The sequence below is a fragment of the Centruroides vittatus genome, unplaced genomic scaffold (genome assembly GCF_030686945.1).
Source record: "Centruroides vittatus isolate TY-2023 unplaced genomic scaffold, ASM3068694v2 contig_958, whole genome shotgun sequence".
NCBI classification, from domain to species: domain Eukaryota; kingdom Metazoa; phylum Arthropoda; class Arachnida; order Scorpiones; family Buthidae; genus Centruroides; species Centruroides vittatus.
This window is the reverse complement of record NW_027122637.1, coordinates 1,659,373-1,686,111: the sequence shown is the minus strand read 5'-3', so window position 1 is coordinate 1,686,111 and position 26,739 is coordinate 1,659,373. Positions and strand designations below refer to the sequence as shown.

The 26,739-nt window shown below is 31.4% G+C and overlaps 1 protein-coding gene across 2 annotated transcripts; it reads right to left on the bottom strand.

Moving 5' to 3' along the window:
* Nucleotides 1–1,110: 1,110 nt before the first annotated feature.
* On the bottom strand, nucleotides 1,111–25,067 carry Amnionless (amnion associated transmembrane protein). 2 transcript variants are annotated; one of them, XM_067282536.1, is made up of 12 exons: nucleotides 24,958–25,067; nucleotides 24,699–24,859; nucleotides 24,455–24,533; nucleotides 23,993–24,222; nucleotides 23,744–23,884; nucleotides 23,574–23,670; nucleotides 10,452–10,531; nucleotides 10,224–10,359; nucleotides 5,982–6,095; nucleotides 1,738–1,822; nucleotides 1,496–1,679; nucleotides 1,111–1,416 (listed from the first exon to the last, which is right to left on the bottom strand). In XM_067282536.1, exons 1-12 carry the CDS (start codon nucleotides 24,989–24,991, stop codon nucleotides 1,291–1,293), a joined length of 1,467 nt encoding a protein of 488 aa, XP_067138637.1. In that variant the 5' UTR covers nucleotides 24,992–25,067; the 3' UTR covers nucleotides 1,111–1,290. The 2 variants fall into 2 exon arrangements, with proteins under 2 accessions (XP_067138637.1, XP_067138638.1); XM_067282537.1 differs by having other exon boundaries at nucleotides 1,113–1,416; nucleotides 1,496–1,670.
* Between the last annotated feature and the right edge of the window lie 1,672 nt (nucleotides 25,068–26,739).

Sequence of the window (26,739 nt, the reverse complement as noted above, 5' to 3'; positions counted from 1 at the left end):
TACAAATCACGCATCTATAAAAGAGGAATTAACTCAATTTTTAATGCTAAAAATGGTATTTTTAAACTGCCTCCCATTGGGAAAGTGTAATTGAAGGTAAAGGTGAATATTTTGATGAATAAAATTTTCAACAAAAAATACAAGAACTTTTATTCACATTAAAAAAATCATCATCATTTATTTGGTTCTGATATAACACAACGAAATGTTGCAATCGGTCAAAAAATTATTCCTTCCCAAGATTTTTATAATTTTAGACTCGGAACCCTGAAATGTCGAGTAATGCGAAAACTTCGGTATTTATGGATGTGCAGTGTTGGTGTGGGGGCATGATTTTGTTGGCCCGCTTTTGTCGTAAATTTCTTAAATTTTGCAGGAAGGTTTTTGTGTTGAGGTATTGATGCTATTAAATTTTGGTGGTTAAAAGTCAAGGTGATGTGGAGGTAGAGAGGGTCAAGTGTCATATCTCGAGTAGAGTCTGGGTACGTTCGCAAAGTCGAACGAGTTAAACGCGTTAGTAACGAATCGGTCAAAAAGTAGTAGTTTCGCTCAGTGCGCATGCTCTGCGGTGATGACTTTTCGAACCAAACTCTAACGAAGTTCACGAAGGCAAGAATTAGTTCATTTCGTTAAGAAAATGGCGCCCGACGATATCGATGTTTCTAAATCTACTCGAGTGTTTAAATTGTGAATTAAAAGGTGAAATGATAGAAATAACTGTCCACCTGAAGCAATCTAAGAAAAATATTTCGGATAAGGGTTCACTAGCATCATTCATATCTTCGATTTTAGAAACAGCCATTTAGTTAGTTATAAACGAATCGGTCGAAAAGTCTAACGAAATAAGAATAATGTTTAACTCGTTCGACTTTACGAACGTACACAATGCAACAAATACGGGATTCTTGTTATAAAATTAATATAGAATTCCTAAAACTATTGCTGTTTTATTTTTATTATGTTATGTTGTACTAAATTATTATTTTGATGACTGTCCAACGAGGTGAGCCAGTCCAACCCTGTCAATCAGTATGAACAAAGAATATAAAAGAAAGCCCCGACCCATAATAAATGATGGGTGTCTGACGACGTAGGCTGAGATTTTATCGCGCTAGCGACTTTAATTGATATTGTTAAATGTTCACATAAAATTTATATTCAGTTTTTCATAAATTTAATTATTTTTTTATTGATAAAAATTTACTCTCAAAAAGTTTTTGAGTTTGATCGAAGGCAAATTTTTATATTAAGAATCTATTTAGTATTAAACACGTTTTGATTGTATTTAATTTAGTATTTGACTAAATCGGAGCTTTCTCCATCTTCGTCTAAAACCATAAACATAGGATTTTCTCGAGTTTCGGTTGTCTTCGATATTTTGCCTTCCGTGATTTCTTCTATGTACGACTGATTTTCCTGAAAATTTCGTGTAATATTTTAATACACAATTACATTATTTTCGAAATTTTAATTCGTTAAATTAAAATTTATTTACCAACGATGTCATCGATTTATCGTAGACTGGATTATCAAAACCTTTATCTTCGGCTTGCTGAACAGGAAGAATGGATGACGACGAAGGATCTAACATCTCGTGAGGAGTAGTTCCCAATTCTACTTCAATTCTACTGCCGTCGGAATCGAATCGTGCAAAAGCAAATCCCGGTATCCTAAGAATACTTAACTACATTATAATAATATTAATTAATAAATTTCTACGATATATTTTCTGCTTACCTTCTTTTTTTATACATCATAAACAATGCTAGCAAAATAGCTGCTCCAATAAAAATTGCCAAAATGATACCTACGGTTTTACCAGCTGCAATAAGACAAAAATTTAATAAAAAATTTGACAATTTAGTTGTTTAATTATTATTAAGAATACATGTTATAAGCTATGAGTTTTTTATACAGTATTGCAGATACCATATGTACTACAATGGCTACTTGTCCATAAGGGCTGCAGCCCGTATAAACAAGTCGCCATAAGGCCCCTTTTTTATTTTTTTAACTCTCCGCCCTGTGGGCACTAAGAGGGCCTCTTTTAGAAGGCCCATTATGGGTTCGGCCAGGCCCACAATGGGGCGACCGGGTGGTGAGGGACGGGGCCCGACATATCCGAACGGACCACCCCCGAAAAATTCCTGGGGATTAATCGACCCGTTCGGATTCGATCCCGGGTCCCCCAGAGCGGTTGGCTGCCACCTTGACCGCTCGGCCATCCGGCCGTCGCCATAAGGGGCTTACTAATATGTCCTCTTAGTGCCCACACTCCCACAGGGCGGAAAGAGTTTAAAAAGTTTCTATGGCTTCTTTAAGAGTTGTATCAGGAAATTTTTTTTTCTTTGGTCGTACTGATGAATGGCAGGCGGTCCAAGTACAATACTGCATACATTCTAATAACTCCAGTGCTGTTGCTACGTAAGATTGTAAGGATGTTAAGTCACCTACGAATTAAGTACAATACTGCATACATTCTAATAACTCCAGTGCTGTTGCTACGTAAGATTGTAAGGATGTTAAGTCACCTACGAATTAAGTACAATACTGCATACATTCTAATAACTCCAGTGCTGTTGCTACGTAAGATTGTAAGGATGTTAAGTCACCTACGAATTATAATAGCCCTAGTTTAGTGCAGTATTGCCCATAGAATCTTTCATCACGTAAACTTAGACTACTGTTGCTTTTTGACAGGTGGACTGTAACTAATAGGGCTGGCTGGAAAATAGAAAAATACTACGCATTTGTTATAATCTTGTTCTCTCTATAACATTTTAATTTTTTGTTGTGTGTCCAACCCTTCTGTTTCTGGATTATTAGATAATGTAAACCTATTTTTAACATTTTAAATTAACAACTATCGCTTACATCGAGCTTGGAAAAGCGGAAAAATTAAAATGATAAAGTTGAAGGTGTTCGTCTAGGCCAGGGATGGCGAACCTTTTTGAGTCCGCGTGCCATATTGTAAGCATACTTAGCTTTAAAGATGTTAATGCGTGCCAAAGTCTTAGATTTCGAATAATGACATTTAAAGAAATTAAACGAATACGCTTTAATTCAAATAAATGTAAAAAATCTGATTGAAAAGAGGATGATCAGGTGATAAACAGAAATGATTTCTGTCCTTTTCAATCATCCTATGATGCATTACGTGCCAGATGATTTCTCTTACGTGCCACTTTGGGCACGCGTGCCATAGGTTCGCCACCCCTGGTCTAGGCAATCATACCAATACCTGGCCTATTTATACACCTATACAAGTTTCTCATCTTGCCTTCATTTATTAATTTAGCCCGCCACCGATTTACTCTTAGCTACCAGGACTGGATAACTCTTTTATTCTCTGCGAAAATGCAAAATTTGGTGCCTAGATCCAATAAACCCAATAATCTAGATTTATGATTAGCATTCATTATTGCATTGTTCAGCTTGCCGTCAGTTTTCTTTCATCCAATCGCAATATAACACAATATAAGTCGTATAAATTCCTCATTTGTTAAAAATAAAATCTTTATTTCAAGAACACATTTAAATAAGTTATGTCCTAGTTTTTTAAAAAAAATGCGCAAACAAAACAAAAATAAGTTTATTTTTATACACAAACTTATAAAACAAATACTAAAAGCAGACGGTAACAGTTGCCTTTTAATATGTAAGTGAAGAAAAGTCGAACCAAATGAATTCCAAAGCTGTAATGAAGAATTCAGCCATAGTCTACAAAGACTATGATTCAGCAATTCAAAATTTGGCAACGTGCTTTCGTTTGGATGTCGTAAGTACAGTAGTTTCTTTACATATTAAATATATGCCTACTGTGTATATATATATTTACATTACACACATTAAAACTTTATCTCAAAAATCTCTAACTGTATTTATAAACAGATTCAACTCGAAATTTATTTCCGCTCTGCATTTTCGGCCTAAATGCAATATATATTCCATGTTTATCTCAAATATTCTTCCACAAACATCTACATCTCAAATTATGGACTGAAGTGTCAATTACAAATTTAAAGCTCAGAGACTACATTTTGATAGTCTAAATCGTATCTAATAAACGTCTATTACAATATAATACATAATTGCAATTAATGCTGCTTTTCTCCGATCGGCTACGAGTTTGGCTTGTGTCTTATTAGTCGAAGAAAGTCGGGCATCAAACTATTGAGAAACTATTTCCGTTAAGGTATGTATAAAATATTTTATTTATACCTATTGCAGATATGTACTGTACCTGCTATTGCATTAATAAAATACAATAGCATAAATATAGTATCTTTCTCCAATCGAACTTAGAGAGAGATGCAATAAGAAGTACTTTCTCCTCAACCAATGGTTGGTGGGCAAACATGGATGTGTGCAGTCTTATAGCTTCTCTCTTTGCTTAGCTAGCTGTTTTATCTGTTACTAAGGCCTTTTTCGTAATAACTCGTCGAGATATTCCACTCTGAGTCTCCCACGTCCCCATATGCCTTCTATCTTTCCTTCCAGTAAAACATTCATCCATTCCGAGTGTCGAATTAGGTGACCAATCATGTCATTTCTTCTTTTCGCTATCGTTCTCAAAATCTGTCTCTTCTCTGTTGCTTCTTCCAAAACATCCTCATTCTTCTTTCTCTCCGTCTACGACACTCGCACCATTCTTCTCCAGTACCACATCTCAAAGGCCTCCAGTTTTCTTTTCTCCGCTGTTCAGTGTGTCCGTGTCGCCGAACCGTACAATGCTATGCTCCAGATGAAACTCTTAATGAATCGCTTCCTAACATCTATTGATATATTTTTCCATGTTAACGTATGTCGTTGCCTATAGAATACCTGTTTTGCTTGGGCTATTCTTGCTGTAATATCTCTTTCACTCCTTCCGTCTGAGGTAATTATGTTTCCTAGGTACTGTACGTGAACTCATTGACTTCTGTTTTTTCATCGTCCAAATAGACGTTCATTCTTCCTTGTTCCTTTTTTTCGAACATCTCATTATCTTCGTTTTTTCCCCTATTTATTCTCATCCCACGTCTTTTAAATTGTTTCCTAAACACTAATAAGTGCCACACATTTCAACACCTGGCGTTTTTTCTCATCTTTATTTAGTTGAATTAATTATCTTTTAAATTGTTCGTTTAAATTTTCAAGAGCTATCTGTAGATCGTCTACATCTTCCGCTATCATTGCGATGTCGTCAGCAAATCTTATTGTGCTGTACAACTTTCCGTTCACTTTTATACATTTTGTATTAGTAGCGTTGAATTCTTTCATTGCCTCTTCTATGTATACGTTGAACAATAGTAGTGATGGTCCACAACCTTGTCTTACGTTTTTCATTATATTGGCTTCTTCTTCTCTTCCTGTAACCACAGTTTGATTCTTGTATAGCTGGTATAGTATTCGCCTATCCCTGTACTCTACCTTCAGGTTCATCAGTGATCTGAACATTATGTTCCAGTCCACGTTGTCGAAGGCCTTCTCTATGTCCATAAATGTTATGATTGCATAGGAACCTATATATCTCGAAACCTGTCTATCTCGATTTTTTTTCTCGTTCCCGTGAGATTCAAGGTAGAAAGGTTCAACTACATATTACTAATTTCGCAAGAAATGTCGGAAATTTCAAATACATTATAACAGTTTAAATATATCTTAAAATTTTCTAATATTGGCCTCACTATTTATACGGATCGACCTGGATGCAGTGAGAGACTACAGAAAGATGTTTAAGACTAATATGAAAATAGATTTTAACATATGAGCGTTAATGCTTAATTAAAAAAATGTTTAATTTTGATAATCTTTCTTAAAGAAGTGTTAAAAGGATTCTGAAATTTAAAAACATAAATAAATGTGTGTAACTGCATGCATGAAAAATGAATAAAAATCGTAAAATGGTTTTAGAATAAACGAGAGAAAATAAAATATGATAAAATTAAGGCAAAGGAATAAATTAAAAATTACAGTAGTGATTTTAAAATTATTCTTACCTGATCCCTGCAAAGATTGTGAAACTGGAGGGATAACATCGTCACCAGAATACCAGTTTGATGATACTTTTAATGTAGCAGACGTTAAATTATACATTTTCAGATCAGCAATATCTTAAAATTTTGAAATTTTATTATTTTAGTATTTTATTTTAATATAAAAACACATAAGAAATAAATTGTGAACATTTTGAGATACACGATAAATTAGTTTTACTTAAAGTAGCCAGTGGACTTTGACAAACGATCGCCGAGAAAGAAGAAATATAAAATAGACGATTGACACTTTTAGTTTTTCGGCTTTGTTATATATGACAGAGAACGTATGGCGATATGGTCAAAAAATGACCCCCCAAGATTTTTACATGTTTGGAATCAGAGGATCTTCAAACGTTGAGAAATGCAAAAATTTCGAGGGTTTTCTTTGTATGTCTGGATTGTGTGGGGGACACGAATTTTGTTCATCTCTTTGAAAGCTTAATAACTCCTGTGCTTTTTGTCGAAATTTTTTGAAATTTTGAAAGGTAGGTTTGTGTATTAAGGGAATTAATGCTATTAAATTTTGGTGGTTATAGGTTATGGGGTGGGAAGATAGAGGGGGTCGTATGTCATATCTCGAGTAGTCGAAAATTTAATAGTATCAATGCCCCTTACACACAAGCTACCGTGCCAAATTTCGTTTCTTAATCTTCACTTCTCCTGAGATAAACGAAATAGACGCCAGCACACACATCCACGGAATTTTGTTGACTTTTTTTAGGTTCAGGGGTTTTAAAACATGGAGATTTGCAAAAAAAACTTGGTGGGTCAAATTTGACACTATTCCAATACTTCCCCTTGTTACATTAATACATAACGGCCAGGTAAAGTAAGACTAACTCATTAAAATGTCATAACAAAGTTATAAATCTAAATATATTCATCACATTATTTGGCCAAAAATAAAAAGTGTAAAAATATTAAAAATTTTTTTTTATCTAAGTATACCTACAAATTTAATGTGCAATTAAATATATATTTAGACTATCAACTATCAACAAGAATAAGAGCTTTTTCACTGAAAAGAGGTAATTTTCAAACTGCAGACCAATATATTCCCACTGGCTGTTTGTCCTTCGTTACTCTCGAGAACGGAGTTAGATAGATGAAAATCGAGACCAAATATGAAAAGCGTAGAGACCGGAGGTGGTCTATACAGGAACTTCTGGTCTGGACCGGAGGTCTCGTGTTTTCAATTCAAAAGTTTCTCGAGAACGGAGTTAGATAGATGATCGGCATAACTCGACTGTTATCAGGAGAAGTATGATGTACAGGGGCAAGACACCACTAAAATCCAGATTAGATATGGATAGCTTAGGAGCCGACTGTGGGTTATGTATACAAAACAAGGGGAAATATTGGAATCGTGTCAAATTTGACCATCCGCGTTTTTTTTTTTTTTGTTTTGCAAGTCTCCAAGTTTTGAAATACCTCGAAACCAATAAAGTAAAAAGAAGGAAAAAATTCCGTGGATATATGTGTGTATGTGTCTTGGCGTCTATTTCGTTTAATATCTCGGGAGGGGGTGATAATTAAGAAACGAAATTGAGCACGGTGGCTTGTATATAAGGAGCATTTATGCTATTAAATTTTGGTGATTAATTAAAAATCGAGACGGTGGAAAGATACAGGGGTGTCATGTGTCATATCTCGAGAGGGGTCGGATTTAAATGACGACTTTACTCGTTATAGGCATTTACCATTTTTTTATAAAACTTATCTATTCCCTCAGCGTTTCGCCATTTTATAAAAATTAATAATAATAAAAATTTTTTATAATGAAATCTCTTAAGAGATGGCGCCAAACACTTTATTTATTAATAGTATGATTCATAATATAAAGGTTATTTTTAAAATAAAAATCTCTTAATAGCCGAGAAAGATGCGCAACTTTTTGATGAATTTTTTATTTTTTGGCTTTTTCTGTCTTACGCGCATCAAGAGGTATTTTTCCATACCTGTCGTGAATTCGTCTTCACACACCAGGCCTATAATGGGGGTGACTTGATTTGAAGGACGGGATCCAACATATTCTGGGACAGAACGCTCATGAAAATATTTCTGGGGATGGCTCGCTGGAGTTGGCGATTCTCGATCCAGGAATCGAATCCGAACGATTTTTATTTTCGGAAAAAATTTTACTTCAAAATTTAGCCGATAGGAAAAAGTTTTGTGCTGTTGTTCCTTAATGCGCATATTACGCACGTTTTCTAACGAATTTTGGAAAACGAAATGCGATAATTTCATTTCAATTACAAATGTGGTTATAGAAATGGAATGTGGAATTGACGAATTGACGAAAGTTTTGTAATCGGAGATGAACGACAGAGCCATACCTTTGCAAAGGTATGTCTTTCATCTCCTTGTTCTAAAAATTGTATTCGCTGCAAAACACACTCGACGGTCTGCGTGGATTTGTCGAGCATGCGACATTTTGTCTTTTAAGACAGCTACGTTGGGAACATTGCCTTAATAAACGAGGCTCTTTAGGTAATATATACCAAAAGTCAAAGGAGTTCAGAGCTGGTGATCGTGGTGGCCATCATGTTGAATTATTGATCGGCTACTCAATTTTGTGAAAAATATGTTGTTGCAATAAGTTTAACATATTTAAGCCGTATTGTAGGGTGCATCTTGCATAAAGATCGTGGTGTTCAGACAATTTCTTTGCTGCAGTGCTGAAATGGCGAAGTTTTGAACATATCTTGTATCAAGCGACATTAGCAAAACATGTCACTAGCCCAGATCTAGAGTTTTCTTTTAAGAAAATAAGGAGCAATGGTAAAGGATGCTGAGAAATCACACCAAATCATTACTTTTGGTGAATGAACGGAATTTGTTGGTGAACTTGTAGATTTTCGTCAGACCAAACACAGCAGTTGCATATGTTCATATCATCATGCAAATGAAAATGATCTTTATTGCTTCACAGATTTTACCATGTATCATCAATCATCATTCAGGTTGCAAATGTCACGGCAAACGTTTTCCGCTTTTTATTACTATAGTAAATTAATTCTTGACTCTGGGATATTTTGTATGAATAAATTTGCAAGATTTTTTGCAGAACTTTCCATACTATCGTACAGCGCGTTTCTAAAGGTATGATATTGCATGTGTACTACTGTTGCCACAAGAATTTTTCATTTGTTACTCCGCTAATGCAGTAACAACGTCTTCCGTTTTCAGATGTCCAATCGGTTAGCGATCCAATCCTAGTTTTACAAGAAAAGTTTCAGTCTTCTCAAAACGCCAAATCATTTTGCTAAGATTTCAATAGTCAGAGGACCCACTTCATAACATTTTAAGCGCTAAAATTTCATAAATGCCGAGCTGGCATTGCTGTTTCGTTGATAGAAAAGTTTAAGAAGTAACTTACGATCTGGAAAAATGAATACCGTGACTTAGTTACCTGTATTACCTGTCAAAGAATTGTGAAGAACTTTTTGCAACCCTTTTATATCTGAAATTCGTTAGAAAACGTACGCAGTGTGCACATTAAAGAGACAGGAACGCCAAATTTTGCCCTAGCGGCAGAATTTTGAAATTAAATTTTTTCGAAAATCGATACCACATACTCAGGACAGTACATATACCAAATTTCATTGAAATTTATCCAATAGTTCTTTCTAGAAAGAGCTCCGAATACCTACTCTTTAATTGTGACCACTCCATATGTTTTTAGATTACAGCCAATTTAACGGACAGTCGACATAGCAGATATCCTTTCCCAATTATTGTAGTCTATTAAATCGAGGGACTTCTGCATATACATATACAGAAGCAGACGTTAAATTGATTCAGTTATATATGATTATGAATCGAAAAGTATAAATACCACGTAATTAAGTAAAGACATATTAATCTTCAATTTTACTCCACGTTTAAATATCTTTTTATAAAAAACATATTCAAGAAAAATAAACCTATAACAAAAGTAATCTATGTACAGTACGTGTAAATAAAGTTATATTGGTCTTAAGACTCACTGACACAATGAATGAAAGCGGATTTCTTATAGGAAAACGAAATAGTGTGGTCGAAAAGTATGTTAGTGAATATGTTACTCCGAAATCTATAAATCTACGATTTCGTGTAACCTTAGACCATATGTTTTGAAATATTTAATTTAATAATTACATCGATTTAAGCTGTGAAGTAATTTTTAATAAAGAAATTATCATAATGTAATGCACTATTTACCTTGTTGTAAATAAGCATGAATATTTCCTGCTAAATTAGCAGCAAGTCCTTTTTCACGACCCGCATCAGTAAATATCATTTGTATTTTAGCATCATACGTTTTTGATATATATCCTTGAACAGATTGGAACTCGGGCTGCAAGAACGAAAAATTAAAAAAATAATAAGTACATTAATTATGTAACGATTTTCTTTTAATGTTAAAAAAATAATTTATTCAAAATTTACTTTTTTAATATACATCAAGAAGAGCTGTTTCATCGTATTCCATATAAAACCCTCTTTATATGCCAGTATTATAGATGATCCTGAGAATAAAAATCATTTTCTTGTAATAATGTGTTTTAAGTTTAGGGAATTGAGTCTAAAACCAATAACTTCTTAAATAATGAGGATATAAACAAATTATACTGTTGTAGAGCGAGATTACTTACATAAGAATGTAAGACTATAAACCAAATTTACTCATTTCATCTTTCCCGGTTGTTATAGAAAAGGAAAAGTATTGTGATCGGTCAAATGTTGACCCCCCGGTATTTTTGCATTTCTCGACTTCAGGAGCCAAAAAATGTAAAAAAAAAAACCGTACAACATTCTGTGTCGGCGTCTTTTTGTTTTAGCCTATATTTCAGTACTGGATAAGCCAAAAATTTTGAAACTTTGAAGGGTTATTTCTATATATGGGGCATCGATGCTATTAATATTGATAATTAAAAGTAAAGGGATAAAGAGATAGAGGATGATCAGATGTTATATCTCGAGTGAAGTCGGATTAAAAGAAAGTTTTTTATTAGCGAGGTTGAGGCCGAAGTTTTCAACGCGAAAACGTGTACGTCGGACGTTCAGCGCAGCTTTCCTGTAAGCCTAGAAGTTTGACAATGGTGTTTGGAATGTCAGTGGAATCATGCTCGACATTCCAAACGCTATTCGCTTGTGCCAACGATAGATCTGACACCTAGTGGTATTAGCGCGAACTACATAAAGGCGGCTGCTATGAGTATAAAGTAGTTTGTTAGAATAGAAAGTGTTCACCCTTGCTAATATTGTGTTGTGTCCTTTGTCAAAACTGTATGTATCTTATCGCAGACGTACCGCCAGGTTTCTTTTAGTCATACCCACATAATCTTTTTCGATTCCTAACTGTTGATTTTCAAATGGAATTTTATATACCCCAGCTTTACCTTCCTTTTTTACGCTGTCTTTATCGTTCCGTAGCAAGCTACAGATATTAAGTGCTCTTTTATAGATTATTCTCGATTTTTATAAGAAAAAGAGCACTTGATACAACGTTGACAAACGACACAACAGCACAATATTATCAATTATAGCACAGACTGAAGGAGCGATTGTAAAATGGGAAGAGGCTAAAGTCATTTAAACGGTGCACTCTCCATCCATTGCGTTGGAGAAGGAAAAAGTGGAAATTTATAAAATTAAAATGAAAAACCGTTGCCTAAATGCCATGGATGCTAATGCGCTTCCAACAGCGTGGAAATATATAATAGAAAAAAGAATGACACTTAAAAACCCTTAAATCTTTTCTTTTTACTTAGCTTTGTTTTCTGTTTTATTTGTTTATTTATTTATTTAATATACACACTTCTTTCAATTTATTTTAAAGTTAAATTATTTTATTGAATTTTAAATATGTAAAATATTCGAAAACGGTACGTTCCATCTTGGAACATTTATAATATTAAATCTGACGATGGCCTATATTAGATAGAGTGAAAACATTTGTATAAAAGAATTTTAAGCACAGCAAAATTAGCTGTGGGAAACTGAAGTGAATTGTTTGCTGAGAAAGAGCTGGATAGATATGAAGTTATCAGTTTTGGTATTTCCTCTCCTTCTGTAAGACATCTTTTTCGATCAGCCACATATTCTAAAATGTCACAAAGTGTAATCATAGTGACTTAAACAACTACGAAATCAACTAGGATTAATGTCGGATACAAATGCGAATAAAACGTTTTGACTACAGAGAGAAAAGTTATTAAAAAGACAACACACAGGTAACTCTCGTACATTGTCAAGCACGCTATACCCTTTGTGGCAGCCATTTTGGTCGACTCATACGCCACCTATATTTACTGGCACAAGCGAATTGTCAAACTTCTAGGCTTACAGGAAAGCGGCGCTGAACGTCCGACGTACACGTTTCCGCGTTGAAAACTTCGGCCTCAACCTCGCTATTAACGGCTAACTCAACGCCGATGATACGATTTTACGAAATTTATATTCCTCTCAACTGGGAAAGAACAATTTATATTTCCTTTCATTGTGGATGAATGATAGTTAAGATAATAATAATTGTTTGGTCCAAAAATTAAAACCTATTGTTGGAATGAACGAATACAATGAAATCGGACAGTATCTAAAGCCTCATACAATAGGTATTATTTACATTAGAAAGTATTATTTTTTGCATAATATTTTAAAATTTCTTGAAATTGGATTTTTTTTATTGAAATTATATCGAATTTACGTTATATTGATATTATACTCATTTTAAATTTTCAACAAAATAGTATATTTCCCTAAAAATGATATATTTACAATATATTTAATTTATATTAATACAGAAGATTTTATTGTGCCTCGTTATTGTTATTTAATTATAGTTAATCAGTTTACATTAATTAATAAATAAATGTATAGCTTTCATTATTAACTTAATTAAATAAATTAAACTTCTCTTTAAACAGTTTTAAGTAAATTTAGAATAAATACTTAATTTCTTAATTAAACTTAATGTGAAAAATTTCCAATGTTGTGAAATAGGCTATGCTTCATCCTCGTTCTAAACTCATCATTAATTATAATTATGATTCATAGAACTTATCACATTGAGCTGAAGGGAAAAAAGCAAATTCATTATTCACATTATTTAAATTTTATGATTATTTATATTATTTTAAATGCAGTTCTTTGTTGACATAGGAAGGAATTCCCCGATCTAGGGTATACAAATATGAAACAAAAAGTAATTAACGTAAATTTTCATGCTGATATAATTTCAGAAAATAAACTCAATACTTATTTCAGTCTAAACATACAAAAATAGCTTTTATAAAGTTTACATAGCCTATTTGTATATGTTAGCCTTTGAGAAAACTCTACAACAGAATCATTTCCTGGAAGAATGTGAAGCAACAAATCAATTGGTAATTTAATATTTTTCTTTCTGAATTTTCATTTAGAGCAGGGATGTCCAACCCACAGTCCACGGGCCGTACTGCGGCCCACTTAATATTTTTATGCGGCCCACTGCACCCTAAATTTTTCGGTACATTTTCATTTATTTTGGTAAAGTATGTTGTAAAAAATATTCTCGTTTCACTGGATACGCTTTGATGTCGTAATTCGTGCTAGAAAACTGTTATGCGTGTGTGGTAGTACTGTACATACTATTGTGAACAATTCTTTTCGTGCATGAAAAACATCAAAACTTCTGAAAGAAATAGGTTGAGTGATTCCCATTAAATTAACATTCTTACAATTAAGACTAGTACCATAAAAGCAGATATTGACAATATTGTAAAAGGAAGACAATGTCAAAAATCGCATTTATTTTTATTTTGTGTGAGTATAATTTCTTTTTTTTTACTATCAATAAATAATACTGTTTTTTGTAATTATATATATTTGTTATTAAAATTTGATATTCACATTTTGAACATTTTTAAAAAAATAAATTTGTATAAGGTATCTTTGTGGCCCGCTGAATATACGTAAATTTTTAATTTGGCCTATTAGGAGAAAAAATTGGACAACCCTAGTTTAGAGGATCTAAATTCGAGAAAACTATGATTAAATTAAATATGTAAAGGGGTTAATAAGATTGACTTTAATAAGAATCTACTCGATTCTAATCTAATCGCGTAGCCAAGAACCGAACGACTCAACTAGAAAAGCATTTTTAAGAATTGGATTTGAATCTTTTCAACTCTATCCAAATTGATGCAGAATAAAAACAATTGTTTAAACGTAAAGACCGAAAAAGACAAATAATTATATTTATTTTTAGATGCGAAAATAAGTAAATGAGATTTTTATTCACCCATGTAACATGAGAAATTTTAAAATAAGTTAAATGCAGTGCAGGTGCGATGGGTGCACAGACATGGGGCCCAGGACAAAGGGGAATACTAAAGTAGGGTATCAAAAAATGATTAATATTATATTTTTATTTTCAAATTTTAAATTTTACCGCTGTGGGCTCGATTTCGTAACATTTTCGGTTAAAGTTAAAAAATAATCAACTATTTCTATCGCATTTATTTTTTAATATTTTTTCCCCAAAAAACAGGCAGTCAAAAATAAAATCTTGTACAGAGCACACGAAAAGCTAGTTACAGCATTGGTTAAATAACAAAATAGTATCAATTATAAATTATATTACATTTGGCCATTATCCCACAAAAACACTTATCCAAATTTCTTAAAAGACCGTCGAAATACCACAATCTGATTTGTTAACATTAATTAATCTTCGTTCCTTTTCTAAACAAGAGTTATGAAAATAATTAGTTTTCCTTTGCTTTTCAATTTGGGTTTAGACAATAGCAATATCCTCTACATATGCTATGTGAGATATTGTACCTAATAATTTGAATATTATTCAAAGAAGGCCGAGAAAGATAACTATGAAGATCGACAATATACAAAAATACATTCATTGACAAAAAAGCTGCATATCAGAACAGTGAAAGTAGTTTATGTCTAATCTCTTTCGGTCTCTTTAATATACTAGCACAAGGCGATTGATTTGTGCAAAAAAATGTTACACACAAAGAAGGGAACGTTGGAATCGAATGAAACTTCATTAGTGAAAACGTAACGACGATGATAATAAGTAATTACTATATTGTAGAAACGAACAATTTTCTGTGGAACAATGATACAATTTAAAGAAATATTTAGTATTTTGTAAGATTTCCTCTTGCTTTGGATACAGATGGCGTTACGGTCGGCATGGAGACATACAGGCAGGCGGACACTATATTCTAACCTAGGGTTACCAACTTCTAAAGGAGTGATCACTCCAGGAGTAAAATATTCCGAGAGACAATCTTGAAAGCAAAATCACTACCTAATATTACCAAAGAACATGCATTCCTTATTATTAAAAAACACAAATCTTCGTTAGATTCCGATTTGAGTATAAATGCTAGCTAAATCCATATATCAGAGGAACTCGAACATATTTTCAACTATCTTAAGATGAAAATGATGTATGAATTTGATTTTCTCAGCATGAGCATGAAAAAAAACTTTGATACCTACTTTTATTGTGAATCTATGAAAAGTTGTTCACTCTCTTTTATTCCAAATTTTTGTGTCGTTTTCGCTCGTACTTCAGCATTTTTTCGTTTGCTTTAAAAAACAAAAATTTGTTCTTCGACGCCGATCCAGAATTGACTAAGAAATGTCGACTAAGACTTACGAGTGAACTTGTTTCCTCGAGAAGTAGTTATAATGTAACTAATTTTCCAATGCGTTTCCTTTAAACTCACAGAGAGCAAGCCAGTTTACTAAGTGGAATTGGTATTCTGGCAGGAGAAATAAAGATTATTCTTGAGGATCTTTCAGAAAGTTTTCTTTATTTTTCCTGTAATATTGTGGTTTCCAAAAACAACAACTTGACTAATTCTCGATTTAATAATATACATTTGAAAAAATCATAAGACTATCTGTCTTATGATTTTTTCTTGTTGAGAAAAAACGGGAGAGACAGGTCTCAAATCGGTAGTCGGGAGAATTTCAACAAGTTTTTAAAATTCTGGGAATCTTCCAGAGAATTTGGGAGAGTTGGAAAACCTATACTTACCTGCGACAGATGTTGCAAATGCCGCTCTGAATCCTTCCCACTCTTAGATGATAGATGCTGGTCCCATCGAGTCCCATAAGTGTTCGATGGGCGATAAAACCCGGAGATTACGCCTGAATAGGGGCCAGCTTCCCCCAAGTCCTCCCGGAAGGCACTTCTATCTCCCTTTCTCGCGGGGGCCGTCTCCTATAAGGCCGACTTTGGTCGCGTCCGTGACCTCTCCTCTGTCTTCTCGGATTGGCTGTCTTCTATAAGGCCGACTCTTCCCACTCTGTTCTCTTCCGGCGTAAAGGCCTGAGTAGCCGCAGACGCCTCTAGAATACGAATACGAATACGAAACCCGGAGATTGAAGCCAAGGAAGTGTGAAAATTTGACAAAGATACTTCTGGAAAACCCTAACAGCGTGCACCGAGTTGCCGAAAAATGGCTGTTTGCAGTTCTGCCGCGAAAAGTGTGGCATTGCTGCAACACATGACGGCACAGGATTTCTTGAACATATCGCTGCGCCATCAATGTTTCCCGGTATACTATTTGATAGTGACTGACTGTCAGACGAGGTAGCTTACCAGATCAACACGTCAACAATGGGGGCAGTATGCGCTCAACAGATTGAAGCGCTTACCGGTGGTCTTGCATGTGGTCGTCTATTCCCAAACGGAACCAGGTTCTGTCGTTAAAGATGCTACCTCTTCTCTGTCACGGAACCGCTGCAAACGGATCCGACGATGTTGGAGTGCTAATGGTAGAAAACGCAGTGGTCACTGTGCATGTAAATTTGCATTAGTAAGTGGACTGCTGATGGTACGGGAAGAGACGGGGTTTTGCAGCGAGACTTCTAGCTGCGTCTGGATGGTGGACAAAGACGCCGTTAGAACTGTTTGTGTTAGAACTAGTCTGTTTTGGTGACCTGTCTAGAGCATCCAAAATTTTCCCGTCGTGTAGGCTATATGTGCCTTCAGGTATTCACCTCCTGACAGTCGAATCAGATTAATCCCGATAACAAGCAACTAGGCAAAACGGCCATTCTACCTCTAGTATTCCAGTGATGCGGTCTTTGTTAAACACCGTGAATTATGTGCAATGTCTTTGACTGCGTCTTGAGGCGTGTCCGGCGTTCGAACATCTCTAAACATTTCAAACATAATTAGTTTCTGCGAGCCTTTTTACAGAATACTGGATTACCCGACGTACAATCGGAGCACAACTGTAATAGTTTACATATCTGTTTGAGACAGCTATAGGAGTATGCCGAGTTTTGCAGTAATCGGACAATTCTATCAGAGTACATAACTTTTTGTCATTGAGTGTATACACGTATTCAATGTATTTATTTATTATTCTTATCTCAATATAGAATCTTCCCTTGCATCCGGAAACCTAGTAGTCTGCACGACTCTCATCGAAACCAAACACACAAGGATGAAATATTGATAGATTTCACCATTGTTTTAAGAGTGCTTAGTGAAGAATATGCTGACTTTTGGCCTGGATACAACGCAAATGTTTATATTTCCATACTCGAACAGTTAACAGAAAGTAGCCTAAACTACAATGATAAAAATGCTACATCGATTTCGTATACGTCATACAAACATTTGATTCTATTTCACATATGGATTGTAGAAAGTTTTGTACAGTACATATTCGAAATTCCAAATAAAAATATAAGACTAAATAAAAACGCTTACAGTAAACCGATAACTGCAATAAAAGTAGAAAATAATTTAGTGGAAAAATGGTTCTTAATCTGGTTAATGGTTAGTTCGGCTATAGTTCATCGTGGATGTAATTTATCATATTGATTTATTCACTCTGGCATTAAAAATGACAATATTTTTTAGCATTAAAATATGAAAAAGTTGGATCTATTATACGACAATTTTAAATTACAAACTTTCGGTTTGTAATTTAAAATTGCAGCTTTTAAAAATTCTGTCTTGGTAATTCGGAAAAAATTTGTAATGAATAACAAACAAGCTAAAAATGAATGTCCAGTATTTGGTTTATAAAATAATCCTTTATAAATATAGTTATAAATAATGATTTTACTATAATTTACATAAAATGCTTCTAATAATTGTTATGAAATACTTAATATTAAAAAAACAACAAAATTCTAACAAAATTCTAACATAATAGCCACAAACATCGCTGTTTGTGGCTATTATGGCGAATTTACACGGTGATAGTTTTCAAGAGAGTACTGTCATGATAGTACTATTTGAAATTTTGTTGTTTTTTAATATTAAATATTTACGGATACTGTCATAGTACTATCATGGCAGTACTCGCATCACGTAAACCGCATGATAGTTTCTTTAGAGCACTCTCGCACTATCAAATTTGACGAGATAGTTGAGAGTGCTATTGGGAAAGTGAGAATCTCATATTCACGTCAAACTATCACCGTGTAAACATCGCGATAGTTGCAACGGCGAACTCTTTCGATGTCGTCCTTTTTTTTCCTTTTTGGAAGAATATGAAAATTCCCCGTTTCTGGAAGAAGAATTATGCCAGTTTTTAAAAATAAAGAGGGATGCAGCTGAAGAAGCGTTGCTGCCTCTGCTAGGCCTATATTTTCTGTTTTCCATAAGGGATAACTCCTTTATGAAAGACAGACAATATAGGGTTTCCATTCAAACGTAAAAAATTATGAAAACTTTTTCGATCTTTAATACAAAAATCTCTTATGAGAGTTTCAGAAGCACCCAATGTATACCTTTGTATGCATTTTCTCACATTTTTCTTCTTTTCCTCCCATTTCTGATTTTTATACTTATAATTTTATCACCAATGTCTGAAGTGCAACCAGCTGCACTTCAGACATTGCTGTAATAGTATGCTAACAATGTTATCTTGTAGACAACAGGCTATCGTTAACAAGATGGCAGACCATTTGAAAAAAGCACTGATGACAGTAACTGTCGTGATAGTCAATTATCACCATGTAAACATCAAACTATCGTACTGTCGCACTCTTACATTATCGATCGTTGTTCTCATGACTCAAAACTATCACCGTGTAAACCCGCCATTATTGATAGACTTAAAGATCCTAAACTTAATACCATTTTAAAAGCGTCATGATTTTCTGTTTTAATTACATTTAAAATTAAGAAAATTCTCACTTTCGTTACTGAAAAATAAATATTTATGAACAATAATAATAATAATTGGGAATTAGTATAATAAATCTTCGCTACAAACAAATGGAAGTAGACTTACTATTTGACTGTTCATTGTTCATTGTCTTACTAAAAATAAGAACACGACAATTAAATAACAATGACCTTTAGACTAATAACTGCAAACAAAGAATACACCACTAAACTTAAAAAAATAATATAATCTGGATGTAATATACAGTAGCCTATATAAATAACATTGACATAGAGAAGCTGTATGATAGACTCCCTACGACTTTAATTAAGATTATATTGACAAAACTGCGTCAAATTGCTGTCTGGCTTAAAGTTATTTCTTTGAGAAGACTGAAAGATTGACACGCAAGATCAGAATATAAATACAAAAAATTACGAAAAATATATATTAAAAGATAGACACTTATATAATGCATATTGTATTTCTGTCATGCCTGGGACGCAATATATCACGTCAGAATACAAACTCTAAGCCAGGGCCATCGAGAGGGAGGGAGCTGGTGACTTTTCCAGGATCCTTAGAGGCCTGTAGTAGTTTCTATCCGTATAAATTAATATTATTTTTAAAATAAAAAATAAGATCTTTAAAACTACTTTTTATCAATAAGGAAACATTTTACGTATTTTGTTTATTCAAAAAAAAAACAAAAAAACAAAAAAAATCAACTTCACTTCTGGGTCCCGTACAAGCTTTCGACGGTCCTGCTCTTAACACATAGCAAATTAAGTTGCATAGACCTAATTAAATAAAAAATATAATACACCCAAAACTTGCGTATAGACACAAATTATATTCTCAGGAATTTTTCACACACATAGTATAGATATTATATATATATATGTATTTCTTGTTTATATATGTATATCTTGTATATATGTATTCTTGTATATATATGTATATCTTGTTTTACCTTTTCAATTTTTCTCAACTTTTATCATCCATCACAAGTTTTCCCATTTATTTTTATACTTAATGAATTTGATGATTTGTCTGAAGCATCACATATAATTCCAATAATTCCAAATTTTCTTTTCAAAATGTTTTTATTATTTCATTTATTATTCCGAGTTTTTTTCTACATAATTTCGTTACACTTGATATTTTTCTATGCCACTTTATTTCAGCAAATAAGAATTTTCTATTTTAATTATTTTTTTAACGTCGAATAGCTTATTGGCTTTCATAAAGAAGAGAAAATTCCGTATTCTCATAAACTCTAATTTCGTTCTTTTTATTAAAAGTTTCAAATTTCCAAATGTGTCAATAGTTAAATTTATTTTTTCTTTACGTCTTTATTGATTTTTACCTTGTTCGAAGTTTCAAAGTTTTAGTGTCTATTTTTATTTAAATTTCTTTCTTGTTTTGCTTTTAAGAAAATGTTTGATGTTTACATTATTTGTTTAATTTTTAAACAAACAGCAGACATCAAATATTTCCACAAGATGTTATAAGTCCAGGGGCGTCGAGGGATGTTGCTTGATCTGGGGAGGCCCCAAGTAAATAAATTATTTGAAAATTTATTTCGAGTATTTTATGGATATATTAGTATTTTACACAGTAAAGGACAATAGTTATTGTTAAGCATTTTATATTACAATAACGCGTTAAAAAATGTGGGATGATGTCCTGGCCCCTATGAATCCAGGGCCCGGGGAATTTTACTCCATCATCTCCTCCCTCTCGTTGGTCCTATAAGTCAACTATAATTTTTTTTTCATTATGTGAAAATCAACAACTTATATTAAAAAACGTCAAATGGGGAAGATGAAAATCAAATGAGAAAAATAATATTTGACTTGTGTCTAACAAATAAATCCTAAATAAATGATAAGGAATACAATAAATAAATTATTTTGTGGTAAAGGAAATCTCGACGTAATCCATACGAAAGTCAAATGTCTCATGTTATAAATAGGAATCCGTTCCAGAGAGCTAAAAGAAAACATCATAAAATCTTTTATTAAGGCAGAAAAGTTTTATTTTTTACAGTGAATATGCTATAATGAGTTAACATTGTCCATATGACGAATGTCCGAAAATCGTTTGTCATATAGACCCGATGACACGAGAACCAGTTCTTATAAAACAAGGTGTTAGAACACGTTCATTTATATGGCAGACAGCATATACTATACCGCATAAAAAACTTTAGTAAACATAGGTCGAAAATTCCATTTCTAAGATAAATAATCCGACAAAGACCCGGAATTTTTGAGAGAGTTTGCAACTCTGCAAGAAGATGCCAACCGTGCGTGGAAATGGAAGGAAGACGTAAGCAGCACCTTCTTTAAATATCGAGGTAAAGATTTGGCAAGATTATCCTGTCTTTTCACGTTTCATGCAGCACATAACATAGAAACCAATAAGTATCATGATACTAACATACAAAACTGGAAAATTTCAGAAACGGTGGAGTTTTTAACCTGTGATTACTAAGGTTTTTGATGCGTACTATTGTACCACATAAATGCCGAATGCCGTTTATAATATTACCTATATTGTGATAATATTAAATACTAAATTGTACACAAAAAACTCAATATACTGTACATACTTATATAGAGTATATTGAGTACACTACCCTATGTATATAAAAATAATTACATTTTCAAAATTCCTAACTTCATATTTTTAACGAATCGATTTAAAATATTTAAAGATGATTGAATTGACAAAGCCAGATAAGAACTATTTTAATTATAGGAAGAAATTTAAGAATTGAGAAAAACTGAAAATATGATTATAATATATGCAGTTTTTATATCTATAATATACATTTCATTTAAAACTTTTCGACAGTTGCTAAATCTTGAAGATGGAAGACCTAACGAATAATTGATTAATGCAATTTCAGACAAAAGTAAGGAATAAATTCAATAGATTCGGTTATTATAATATAAATTACAAGAATGTATTACGAGAAATGTAATAAAGTTATTCATAAAATAACTAAAAATAATTTTAAAATTTTCATAACGATTTAAAATTAAAACAAGTTTATACTACATTAAAATTTGAGCATAAATTACATAGCAATGAAAAAGCTGTTTCTTATCTTTGTTTATCTTATAAAATAAAGATGCAAATTTTATAAAGCAGTTTTTACTCTTAACAAATGAGCTTCTGTTTAGAATTAAATTAGTTACAAAAGTGAAATAGTCGAGTAAAAAAAAAAAAATATATATATATATATATATATAATATATATATACACTAAATAATAGAAAGTGAAAGATGGCTATTACAATGAAAGATGCAGATGAGACCTTTGTCTCCGATTTCGCAAAAAACGAAGAGTAAATATAGATTCAATTTTAAAAAAATCTCAATTAAGAAAATGGCAGAAAGATCGATAGAGATGATTTTAGAAGAGTCCAGAATCATAAAAAAAAGTAGTAAAATGTAACGAAAATGATAACTGAAAAGCTTACAATTTACATTTTTACGTCAACGTGATTATTTAAGCTATAAAAAATGTTTGCAAAATGTGAAATCAAATATCATATCAATATTTTTTTTTACTTAGCTACTTATTTTACTTATTCTATTTGCAGTATATCTCTTTCTTTAGTTTTACTTCGTCTATGGACAATAACTGATTTGTTTTACAATAAAAAGCTATCATAAGATTTTGACTATATATTTTTAAATTTAAAAAAAAAATTGATTTGTTTTTAATTTAAATTATCGCTACCAGTTTTTAGAAAATTGGCATTATCAAGTGACTAAAAAATTCAGTGTAAATTAATTATTTTATTCAATTATCATTGCGTATTTTACGTTAATATATTCTTAAATTTAACATCTTAGTTTTATGTCAAAAATACTTTTGATTAGTTTAGAATTTTGCTTTTAAAGAAAAATATAGAGATTATAAATTATTCATATAAGAAAAAACGTTTTAAAAATGATATTAAAATTAATAGAATATAAAAAATGTGACATTCATTGAGAACTACTTAATTTAATATGAAACTAAAAGTTTATTAATAGAATTCTCGTATATATATTCTATATATAATCACATATATGTATGAATTAATTTCACAAGTTCGAAAGATATAAAAGTATTACTTTTTAAATTAAAATTATATACAAGAATTTAGCCTGAGTAGTCTATTAATAAACGTATAGTTTTATATTAAATTTAATAGTTCTTAATGAATATCAATAAAACGTTTACTTCAATATACGTTTTAGAATAATATACAGTATAAATTAATGTAAAATATATATTTTATATTATTCTAAGACGTATATTTTAGTTACATAATTATTCGTAATTCGTATAAATATCTTAGTTAATCTTGGAAACTCAACTGTTAATGACATTGCAAAAAAAAGTGTCATTTACCACAAATAGAACAGCAATGACCTTGAGGAGTAATAGGATCCGCACATTTCGGGTTCGGACATTTCGGTGCAGCGTGAATACAAATTTTCGATTTAATCTTAATAAAAGTAAATTTAAAAAATTAAAAAATATGTAAAATTATATATAATATAATTAAATACAATCCATACTTGCGGTTTATCATTTTCACAAGCGCATCCGGATGGATTATTACATAAATCTTCTGTTAATGTTAGTTGAGGAGGATTAACAAATAATAATTTACCCATATCTGACGTCAGAAATTCTCTAACATTAGAGGATCTAAGTAGCTATAACATTTCCAATTTATGAGAAAAACGAAAATGGTTATTAGTAATAATAATATATTATTTTGCAAATAAGAAAAGTTTGAAAAACTTCTTTATCTAGACCTATACCTTTCCATTGATAGATATCGATCGCATCTGTAACGGAATTACATCAAAAAGTATTCGAAATGTTGTATCAATTGGAAATATAATATCGTCTTGCTGACAAGGCACTTGTTCCGAGTGGGGGATTGGAAATGAATCTTTATCTCCTACCACATTAATCGCTTCAGGTGATGTAACATTCCAATTTTTTGGATCGTACCAATAACTGGAACGTCCTCCAATAAAAGTTATATCTAAAATCCATAATATTTCTTTACGTATAAATTTATCTTAAAAAAGAGGAGAATGTAACCAACTAATTGACGAACTTTTAATTTAAAATAACGATATATTATTATAACTTTTAAGCAAAAATAGGCAATAATGTGTTATATTTAATAAGACATTATTGTCTTATTAAATAAAACAAATGAAATTATTGATAGATAAGTTATAATATTTATTAAAACAAAACATTACATTTACCTTCACTTGGAAGATTTGACTCAGAAAGACGCATTTCGCCATTAGTTGGAAATACTAACATTCCATTAACTGGCAAAAGCTAAAATATTTTATTTAAATATACAATAATTATGTTTGATTAAAGAAATTATTGCGCTATAAATATTCTATAAGTATTCAAAATTAACTAAGATAGAAAATTGAGTTTATTTATGTAATTACAGATAAATATTGTAGATTAAAGATGAAAACTCATTTAACCTACCAGTTCCTTAACAATAAGAGATTTTGGCATAAATATTGCCATTTCACTATCTGTCATTATCGCTACGTCGCTTTCTTTGGGAATTCTCTTTAAATTCCAATTGTTAAAATTATCAAAATTTGTATTATCCGTCCAAGTTTTAATGGCCGATTCTGTTAAAACTAAACAAATGAAGAGTTCAGAAAATATTAACTCTCTAAACTCTTTAAACATTCAAAATTACAATTTAAATGAAAATTTTAATTAACCTAAACGTTACCTGATAATGATAAAATACTAATAAATAATTTCATTGTGAAATTCGCATCCGAAGCGATGTGATTGTAAAATTGTATAGAAAGAGGGGCGTTTGAGAGATGATCGGTACTGGTCACATGATCGTACATTTCGGTAATACGATCTTCGAAGATCTACATTTAACACCAACCGATATTTTAAAATTTATATTTGACTAAAATCAAAATAAATGTAATATTTGCATACTTTAAACTCGCTAATGAGAGAAATTAATAAATATTTGGGATAATATTTATTAATTTTTCTCGTTAGAGTAATGTACTAATGAATGTTTTAAGTAGTGAAAATTATCATAAAATTTGATCGTTTAAACTTTATTTAATAATTACACAAATTTTCTAGAAAAATGAAATATTTTCTAAATTTTTTATAAATTATTTATTGTAAAAATAAATAATTTAAATGTATATATTTGTTGATAATAACCTTAATAAATGCGCATTAATAAAATAATGAAGATTTAGTTGAGTAGAAGAATTAAAATTGAGTATTATTTTTAAATTTAAATTTTTTTATACGAAAAATATCTTTCGTACATTAAAACATTGAATAACACTACTGTATTATGTTAAATTATACTATTACATTACATGAATGAAGAGATATTCTTCAAAGAGTAATTGATGTTGTTTGCTTTAGCGATAAATTTTAATATATTTACTGTATTCTGGCCGTTGAAAAATTGGTCGATTAAACAACAATCATCATTTAATGTTACTCCAAGGGTTGTTTATCTGATTTTCTAATCGAATAAGACCGTTATTTTCCAATAAAGAATGAATAAGAACACTTGTTTATTATTTCATTACTTCGTAGTATAGTTTAACGCATAATTAAACGAAGAGATTCTAGTTTATTACGGTAAGTAAATATTATAATTGTATTAACAGGTTATTGTATACGAAATAGCAATCTCTCTTAAGTATACACCTGTATTATAATAAATATACTTAAGTTTTAAAATTAAATTTGAAATATTTAAACTAAATAAGTTAAATAATTTAATAAATTTTGAATGGAAAAGTAAAATAATATTGCTACATTCGGAATTAACGATACAAAATTGTTAAATTTACGTTCATTTTATAGCGAAATTAAATAAATAGAGGCATAAGGAATTTCAATCGATAATACTTTATTTAAATATTAAAATCTGTAACTACCATTAGATGATATTTATAACAATAACTTTAATACATTTTCTTTATAATATTGAAGTAAAAAATAAATTTATTCCCCTTTGTTCGCTATCGTACATAACTTAATTACAATCTCTTTTCCTAATATAAAAATATATTCACTTTTGCAGTTGAAAGTTTTAAAATAATTAAAATTTTTTCAATAGATTTTTCTAAAGATACACTTTACTTTATTTTCTATTTTTCGTTAAACTTCATTATCATAAATTCAAAATTATTTATTTTTTAATACTTCGATTTTTGATAAAATTTTCATGTAATTTAATTTCTGTTGCTAAATTCTAATCAGATTTCAATCATAATTTTATGAAATATTCGATTGCAAATCTATTTTTAAGTTTTGCATAAAAATCAGATTTGAAAACTTTTTCTTTATTATTAAATGCAAATATAAGCTAAAATTTTAATAAAGTAAAAATAAGTCAGGCTTTTAAATTTATCTCGTTAATTATAACTTCTATATTTAATTTTATAACTTTAAGAAAGTTGTGTTATATAGCTTCATTTTATATTCTTTAGAATTAAACCTGCAAAATTAAATATAT